Source organism: Coregonus lavaretus, assembly GCF_964263955.1.
Source record: "Coregonus lavaretus genome assembly, chromosome: 2".
Taxonomy (NCBI): domain Eukaryota; kingdom Metazoa; phylum Chordata; class Actinopteri; order Salmoniformes; family Salmonidae; genus Coregonus; species Coregonus lavaretus.
The window spans coordinates 56,993,600-57,002,792 of NC_139989.1; the positions used below are offsets into that span (position 1 = coordinate 56,993,600).

At 46.4% G+C, this 9,193-nt stretch overlaps 1 protein-coding gene across 1 annotated transcript; it reads left to right on the forward strand.

Annotated features, from left to right (window-relative positions):
- The first annotated feature begins 671 nt into the window (after positions 1-671).
- Positions 672-9,183, forward strand: LOC311102706 (far upstream element-binding protein 2-like). The gene is made up of 18 exons (XM_084144078.1): positions 672-847; positions 1,490-1,595; positions 1,747-1,806; positions 2,413-2,449; positions 2,624-2,682; positions 2,820-2,891; positions 3,005-3,062; positions 3,253-3,424; positions 3,725-3,823; positions 3,973-4,083; positions 4,243-4,345; positions 4,494-4,618; positions 4,980-5,291; positions 5,492-5,586; positions 5,745-5,824; positions 6,357-6,578; positions 7,082-7,248; positions 7,451-9,183. The coding sequence occupies exons 1-18, from the start codon at positions 716-718 to the stop codon at positions 7,457-7,459; spliced, it is 2,019 nt and encodes a 672-aa protein (XP_084000204.1). The 5' UTR covers positions 672-715; the 3' UTR covers positions 7,460-9,183.
- Positions 9,184-9,193: the final 10 nt, after the last annotated feature.

Genomic DNA, 9,193 nt, shown 5'->3' on the forward strand with positions numbered 1-9,193 from the left:
GCTTCAGACTCCCAAAATCCCGCCTGACTCGTCTTGTCCAAAGGGCGCCAAATTTGCTTGGCCTTCCGCGTCACCAATTCTACCACTCACAGTGGCAGAAAACATACACGTCACGAACAGTTGTTGATGTTTTGACTGCAAGGCTCCACCCCATGTGATAATGTAAATAATTAGTAGTTCTGTTTCTAAACAAATACAGCGAAAGCAGATAAAAGATCAACACACTGCTGTCTAGTTTTTTAATAAATTAGAGTGAAGTAGATGTTATTCTTTGCTTGCATTAGTGATGGTCCATCAAGGTTTGCTAATAAATGTACTGTACAGGTGGAAATTATGACAGCTACTAAAAATGCATACTCTCTGATCAGTGCACAGACCATAAACCATTTAGGCACAGACAGTCCCTGTCATTGCAAGATGTGCAGGTTATTTTGACTGCCTTTGACAAAAGTAATCTTCAAAATTATCCAAAACATTGGGGGTTGAAATTAACATTTAGTAATAAAGTGTCTTCAGATAATGTTATTATAACGTTATGTTATTACATTATTTGTAGAAAACTCTATCTAAACCTTGTTCCCGCCCTTAGTGCTCCATCTCCGGTTGCTTGCCCCTCCCCGAATCTTGATCGTATGACTTCTCGCTCCTGCGCAGTCTGCCCTGGCCTAAACACCACTTTAACTTTCGTATTTTAGTCTCTCTCCCCTCGGCTAACATGTCGGAGTACAGCGCGGTACCGGCACCCGGTGCTGGAGCTCCTCTCGGCGGACATCTAGCTATTGGTATTGGTAACGGTGGCGGAATAAAAAAAGATGCCTTTGCAGACGCGGTACAACGGGCCCGGCAGGTGAGGCAGAAGGGGGAGTCGGTGTAGCTATGCGCGTGAATGCCACTGGGGAGGGGTGAAGAAAATGTGTATCTTGTCTTGTTTCGTGGTTGTTAGCTTGCAAAGCTGCCTAATTATGGTTGGTGAGCAATAAATACTGTTGCCAGTTATGATTATTATAGCTACCTAGCTAGAAGTCAAGTGAATTTGAAGACCCAATTGACTTGCCACTGCAGAAATACCGTTGTTGTTACCAATGCATGCTAGCTAAGTTAGCCATCTCCCAATGTTGTTGTGTTGTTGACTAACGTTAGTACTAACCTAGCTAGCTAGAGCTGGCTGCTTCTGCTGCATGCAAAGACAAAGTCCTGATGATCGACAGGCAGGCTTCGAGCCCTCAGCGTGTCAGTGTTTTTGAGTGCATTCCCAACAAAGTATATATCCCAAGCTAGCCAGCCAACACTGTCAAGTTTGCCCACTTGAGTTGAATTGACATTATTCAGCTCACAAACAATTTAGCATCTCATGTAATATGTGAAGTGGCTTAGCAACGTTAGTTATTACCCAGGACCAGCACAATAAATCAGACAGACATCATCATGTCATGAGATGCTCTTTGAATATCTGTTATGTGTTCAAGTGACTTCAACTTTTGTGCATCAGATTGCTGCCAAGATTGGTGAATGTGCAGGGGTAGTCCCTGTGAACAACATCAATGCACCAGATGGCTTTCCCTTCACAGCACAGAAACGACAGCTGGAGGACCCAGGTACACACACACACAGGCACTGCTGTGCAGAATCAGGGGACTGTGGAAGGTCCACTGCCAGTGTAAACCTTTGATAACTGGGGTGTGTACACACAGATTATTGTGAGATCAGATTCAACCTTTGTTGTTTACTTGTTTTGTCTTCCAACAGATCAACCGGAGAGCAAGAAAATGGCTTCACAGAGTGACGTTGACTCAGCCACAGCTCTGTGTAAGTAGCTCTTCCTCATGTCCCCTACTACCTACTAAACCTGCTCTGTGTCTTACATGAATGTCAACCCTCTCCCCTGGTCTGTGTCAGTACTGTCCGGCCCCTCTATCCTGGTCTGTGTCCCGAGTGGCGCAGTGGTCTAAGGCACTGCATCGCAGTGCTAGCTGTGCCACTAGAGATCCTGGTTCTAATCCAGGCTCTGTCGTAGCCGGCCGCGACCGGGAGACCCATGGGGCGGCGCACAATTGGCCCAGCGTCGTCCAGGGTAGGGGAGGGAATGGCCTGCAGGGATGTAGCTCAGTTGGTAGAGCATGGTTTTTGCAACGCCAGGGTTGTGGGTTCGATTCCCACGGGGGGTATATGAAAAATAAAAAAATTGTGTATGCACTCACTAACTGTAAGTCGCTCTGGATAAGAGCGTCTGCTAAATGACTAAAATGTACTGTCCGGCCCCTCTCCCCTGGTCTGTGTCGGTATTGTCCGGCCCCTCTTCCCTGGTCTGTCACTGTGAGCATCACCTGTGTTTGTCTTGTCCTCATCTTGCAGTGTGTCAGTAATCTGAGCCCAGTCCTCTTTCTATATCTCTCTCTTTCTTTCCTTTTACAGCCATCGGAGCCCAACTGGCAGCACTGGCCCAGCAGAGGTAAGTCATTAGCATCATTTGATCCATAACACTCCAAGTAGGCCTATAAAATGAAGTGAAATAGCAGTGGGGATTGGAATTACAAATCCATTGTTTTTCAGCAGAAGACTAATGGTGACAATATGTTGCCGATTTGGATAAAGAACTGTTGTGCTTGGCTTCTCTCTCCCACAGTACCAGGCTCACAACCACCTCAGAGGAGTACAGTGTTCCTGATGGAATGGTGGGACTCAGTAAGTGTACTTTCTCCAACATGGTCACCGGATTCATTTTTTTCGTGTTCATGTGTTGAATTTTAACATTACTGGACTCAAATCATGAACATCAGAATCAATAAAAATAACAACTCTCCCCTCTTCCTCTCTTCCAGTCATTGGCCGTGGTGGAGAACAGATCAATAAGATCCAGCAGGAATCGGGCTGCAAGGTTCAGATAGCCCCAGGTGAGGGACTGTGGCAAATATGGCCTTCATAGTCAATGGTTAGGAGCAGAGCTATAGTTTAACTCAATTCATCTGTTTTTATAGTTGTGTGTGTTACTGACTGTTGTTTTCAGACAGTGGAGGTTTACCAGAGAGGAGTGTGTCTCTCACAGGGTCCCCAGACTCCATACAGTAAGTGAGATCCCACTAGCTAATTGTGGCAAGTTTGTATTGTTATCACAAGATGCTGTTCACCTCTGGCCACTGAATTTACACACCAGTGTCTTTATATATGGCATATCTCTGTAGTTCCACAATTAATGTGTGCTATTGCACTCATCGGTTGAGTTGGCCACCCCTCTATCTCTTCCACTCTGACTAGGAAAGCCAAAATTTTATTGGATGAGATTGTGTCTCGGGGGAGGGGCACGCCCCCCTCATCCTTCCACGAGGCGACCAATGGGCAGAGTGGCTCGGGGCAGGAGATGATGATTCCCGCAGGCAAGGCTGGCCTCGTCATCGGCAAGGGAGGGGAGACCATCAAACAGCTACAGGTATATACAGGCTGACAGTCAGTCTGCCTCACCAGTAGCCAGAGAAGTGTTCCACAACACATTGATGCGTGCGTTTTGAGATATTGACAGTTTAATCGCAAACAGGCTGTGTGCAGTGATGCAAGTTTATTTTTTTGGTTGTTAAATCTGCAGAGCAAGCTTGAAAGAAATATAAGCAGGAAACTCGTATCGCATTACACAAGTTTTTCATGGGCCATGTGAGTGAATCATTGCCAAGAGTTGGTTGAGCAGAGCTGACCATGCTGTCTGCCTGTGTATATCTATCTGCGGCGTTGACAGGAGCGAGCAGGAGTGAAGATGATCCTGATTCAAGACGCGTCTCAGGGACCCAACATGGACAAGCCCCTGCGCATCATTGGAGAGCCATACAAAGTCGAGGTAACACAAGGCCTTGCTACAATCTGCATCCCATATTGAATTGGCATGCTGTACTGCAGCTTTTGATGTGCTAGTAGCTTTCTGTTCTCCCTAAGGAGACATTAATAAAGTTGTTTGAATTTGAATATTTGTCCTGTGGGTCTGCTCAGCAAGCCATGGAGTTGGTGCAGGAGATACTGAGGGAGAGGGATCAGCCTGGCTTCGGAGACCGGAACGAGTATGGCTCCCGCATGGGGGGAGGAGGAGGGGGAGCCATGGACGTAAGTGAGAGGGAGCTGTGTGTGTGTGTGTGTGTTAGAGAGGGACTCAAATTCCCCATCACAGGTCTGAGGTTTTATGCGTATGACAGCGAGCAACTTCCTATAGCTATCAGTCTCTAATCAATTTGGCACTGTCTAATCTGCTCTCTGATTGGCTAGGTTCCAGTGCCGCGACACTCTGTCGGGGTGGTGATTGGTCGCAACGGGGAGATGATCAAGAAGATTCAGAACGACGCCGGAGTTAGGATACAGTTCAAACCAGGTAAATAATGTTTCATAATCATGTCATATGAACTGCTACTCAACTCATTTACACTGTTTACTCACAGGTTCTGTGATGTCTACTAACAAGCTCTACATACTGTGTGTGGTGTAGCACTATACTCAGAGGAAATGTCCTGTCTTTGCAGATGATGGTACAGGTCCAGATAAGATGGCCCACATCATGGGCCCACCAGACTGCTGTGACCACGCTGCCCAGATCATCCAGGAGCTACTGCAGAGCATCAGGGTCAGGGAGGAGGGAGGACAGGGGGTACATACCACACACACAGAGTAGTAGAGGATCTGAAAAACAGCCACTGCTCACACGCCAGCTTGGAACTGTTTACAAACAAGTGTATTGGAGCTGCCTTGATGCCATGCCTTGTGGAACATAGAACACTCAACGCATTTAGTGAACCACTGGAACGTTGTAAACAAATGGACTCCATAACCCAGACAAATGATAGTCCTAGTGTTAGAGCATTCACATAATTCCCCATACAGGACACATTACTGTTATTAGGAGGCAAATATCCTCATCTTAAACAAACTCTGTCTTACTGACGTCCAGGACCAGGACTTAAATATAAATTGTATTAAGACCCTCTTTCTTCACCCTCCTTCCTTCTCAGGGTCCTCCCGGGCCTCCAGGCATGTCTCCGAGTGGTGGCGGCAGGGGTCGTAGCCGAGGGGGCCAGGGGAGCTGGGGTCCCCCTGGTGGTGGAGGAGGGGAGATGACCTTCTCCATTCCGGCCCACAAGTGTGGCCTGGTGATCGGGCGGGGCGGGGAGAACGTCAAGGCCATCAACCAGCAGACTGGGGCCTTTGTGGAGATCTCCCGCCAGCTGCCCCCCAACGGGGACCCTAACTTCAAGCTCTTTGTCATTCGGGGCTCTCCGCAGCAGATAGACCACGCCAAGCAGCTGATCGAGGACAAGATCGAGGTATGCAGGGTTCCTGCTCAGGGTAAGGAGGAAAGGGCGGAAGGATGGATGGGTTTGTGGTGTTGGGAAACTCATCTGGGGAAATGGACATGATTGCTTCTACGCACAATCAATGGAGTCAAACTGGCCATTGATTTGCTTTGTCTTTTCACCATAGATGTGAACATAATGTCCATGCATTAACTGGTTGTGTTTTGCAGGGTCCTCTCTGTCCTGTTGGTCCAGGTCCTGGTGGACCAGGCCCCATGGGTGCCTATAATCCTGGTCCCTATAACCCAGGACCCCCTGGACCACAGTGAGTGGACACAGAAAAACACATGATGTAGTCATCAGACAATGGCTTTTACTAGCCTCTACTTGCTAAAATTTTCCATTACAGAGATACAATCATTGATTGGACCAATGGAAGTCTGTACTGAGCAGTAACTGGGTTCTCTCTCTCTCTCTCCCCAGTGGTGGTCCTCATGGCTACCCTCCACAGGGCTGGGGCAACACCTACCAGCAGTGGCAGCCCCAAGCACCCCATGACCCCAGTGAGTGACCTGCAACAATGAACTTTCAGACCCTCACTGTTGACAGGGAAATGGTTACATTGAGACTAACTTTCAATGGCCTCTCAATGTTTTCTCTCGCTGTAATCACTTATTTGAAAAGACTGAGAAAGGGAAAGCAAAATGAAGTCAACTCCACCTAGCCTACCAGTGGTCTCTTGGAGTTTCCTACCATATAGTCTCCTTGTTGGTTATTTCAAAACAGTGGTTACAACAGAGAGCAGGCTTTAGTTAGCCTGGTCTCAGATCTGTTTCTGCTGTCTCGCAAACTTTATTGTCTGGTGTCACAATGACCATAGGAGTACAGCACAAACTGGGGGCCAGGCTAGCTTTTAGTGGTACATAACCCTGGAACTATTATCAAAATCATCTGTGATGGGAGAATGTCTTTCTGTGTTGGCTATTGATAATAACTTGCCCTATCTCTCTCTGCCCCCTGGTTTCTAAGCACATGCAGGTAGCAGGGCACGCTCAGCCCTATGAGGACCTCACCACCAACTGCCATCTTTTTTAGGCAAGGCAGCCGGCGCCGCGGACCCTAACGCAGCCTGGGCAGCCTATTATGGCCAGTACTACCAGGGAGGGCAGCCAGGGGGAGCAGTGTCCGGCCAGCCCCCCGCCAACCCCACCGCTGGTGGCCCCGCACCCGGAGACCAGCCCCAGGCCAGCCAGACCCCCGGGGGCCAGCCTGACTACACCAAGGCCTGGGAGGAGTACTACAAGAAGATGGGTGTCGGTGAGACCACTGGTCTACTGTAGTTACTATAGAAACACTACTGGTCTACTGTAGTTACTATAGAAACACTACTGGTCTACTGTAGTTACTATAGAAACACTACTGGTCTACTGTAGTTACTATAGAAACACTACTGGTCTACTGTAGTTACTATAGAAACACTACTGGTCTACTGTAGAGCACTATAGTAACACCACAAGAGGAGAGGGAGCAGTTGTTTCCCTCTTAGAATAGGAAAGATGGGCACTGTCTAATTTTGTCATTTTAGACAGTGTCTATCTTTCACATTTAATTTTGTATCGAGGCTTATAGCTGGCTCTACACAACAGATGTTGTGGGCTGTTGACTCTGCTTGACCTTAGATTGCTTTCAAGGTCTAAAATCGTCTGACAAACTTTAATTTTGAAGTGAACCAGCGCTTTAAGAACATTAATCATATTAACATTGTCGATCATAGCATATCTCTTCTTCATCCATAAGACCCCCTCTCTTCTGCTCCCCAGCCCAGGCAGGAGGCTCTGCAGCAGGGCCAGCAGCAGCAGGTGCCCCAGGTGGAGGCCAGCAGGACTACAGTGCAGCCTGGGCAGAGTACTACAGGCAGCAGGCTACTTACTACGGCCAGACAGGACAGGCCCCAGGACAGCCTGCCACCCCTCAGCAAGGCCAGCAGGTAAAGTTACAGTCTGTGTGTACTGTGAGAGTACTCAGATTTGTATGTATAACAAGTTGTTTTGTATATTGCGTAGGTGTGTGCGTTCTCTCCTGAGGTGTACTGGCCTGGGTTGCAGTCTGTTTTTGGCGTCCAGGCTGAAGATGTTACTGGTTGTTGTGGAGCTTTGACTCGGTACTCTTACTCTGTTCTTTCTCTCCAGACACAGTGAGAGGCCTCGGCTGAGACTCCTAGAGAGAAAATAAAGAAGACTACTACTACTTCTTAACCCAACCAGTCAACTTTTTTTTTTTTTTCAAGTTTATTTTTTCAAGTTTTTGTTCAGAAGGGATTCTGTGCTGGCAGTCCTTTCCCCGTCCCTCCCCTTCCACATCCCCCAACTCACCACTTGTTTCAATAAATATGCGAAGAGAACAAAAAATAAATACAATTCTAGTGCTTTGCCTGTGAGCTGAATAATGGGTTGGATTTCCAGGGCTGTTATCTTTCATTTTGGTTCTCTGAAACCTTCCCTTGTTTTCTCCGTCATCTGTCAATCAAGAACATGAACATGGGAGATTTGAACTCTGAACCATGCTTACGTCCTGAAATGCTCATCACTCACCCAATGAAATCGCACTTCCCAATTGTTTTATTTTATTTACCACAGACAAACTGTCTATTACAGTTACTTCTAGTCCTACACTACTAATACTGCATTTACTGAAATTAACATTGATTTATAAAGATAACATTAAATTACATTAATGGTGAAATGATTAAGAGTGGGAGGTTTTGCTTTTTAAAGGTGATGATTTTAATTGCTCTGTAGTTTGATTTCTCCTTCATTTGGAACATTCCCACCACCCAAGTCGCTTGGTCTCCATACATTTAGAGTTTTGATTTATGTTCCGTGAATTATATTTTTGATTTCCTTTGTGTGTGTGTGTGACTGTACAGTGTTAGAATGTGTCCCCACAAGTGATGATAAACGTGCGTGTGTGTGAGTGTTTGTGTGGTAGCACAGTGGAAGACTTCAGTGATTGTGGAACGCTAGTTAACATAGCCACGGGTATATCTACAATGGGAAGTTGACTCCTGCATACATCACATAACACTAGGCTGTTTAACTCAACCCTGTTGCACGGGAGACAAATGGTGTTTTACGTTTTCCTTGATCTGTGACCCGGTGTTTTACGTTTTGGTTTTTATTTTTCAATTGCTTGTTTTGAATAAAGTCCCAATAAAAGATATCCTGACCTCCCACCAGTTAGATCACGTTGTGATGGTAATTGGGACCAGGAGTTTTCCCTGCCCGGGGAAAAACTTGTGGCCCTAGTTATAGGCTTTAACCAGGGCTAGGGTTGCAAAATTCTGTGAACTTTCAATAAATTCCCTGGTTTTCCAAAAATCCCGGTTGGAGGATTCCTGGAATCAGGAGGGAATTAGCAGGAAATCTGGAATCCTCCAACCAGAATATCTTGGAAAGCAGGGAATTTATTGAAATAAATGGAATTTTGCAACCCTAACTAGGGTCCCTTGTTGGGAAAAACTCCTGGCCCTATTCAGAGTGAGTAAAGGCTGCACTGGAATAAACTATTGGTGAAGTCATGCATTGTGTCTCAATAAGATGGCAATCTGTGGTTGTTGAGGTTAACGCCAGGGTCGTGTTCATAAGGGATTAAACGGACTGAAACGGGGAGGGACTACTGGACTTGTCCAATAAAAAGCACTCATTTTCTGTTGCAAAATGTTTTGGTACGATGTGCACTAATGAACATGACCCAGACTTGCAGAAATGTTGAATCACTGTTAACTATTGAGGAAGAATGGCAGCTTGGGCACTGTATTGGAGTCTGCATTTTGCAGTGCACAGTGTTGATATTGTGAATAAAATGACCACCAGCAGCAATATTCTGTTGAATTAAAAGGGCGAAACGTCAACATGTTTTTTTATTTGTGTGTC

Excerpts from the sequence above, each read along its gene's own strand:
- LOC311102706 (XM_084144078.1), top strand. The coding sequence starts at position 716 with ATGTCGGAGTACAGCGCGGTACCGGCACCCGGTGCTGGAGCTCCTCTC. Across the intron at positions 3,425-3,724 it reads AGACCATCAAACAGCTACAG|GAGCGAGCAGGAGTGAAGAT; the intron begins GTATATACAGGC and ends CGGCGTTGACAG. Across the intron at positions 5,587-5,744 it reads CCAGGACCCCCTGGACCACA|TGGTGGTCCTCATGGCTACC; the intron begins GTGAGTGGACAC and ends CTCTCTCCCCAG.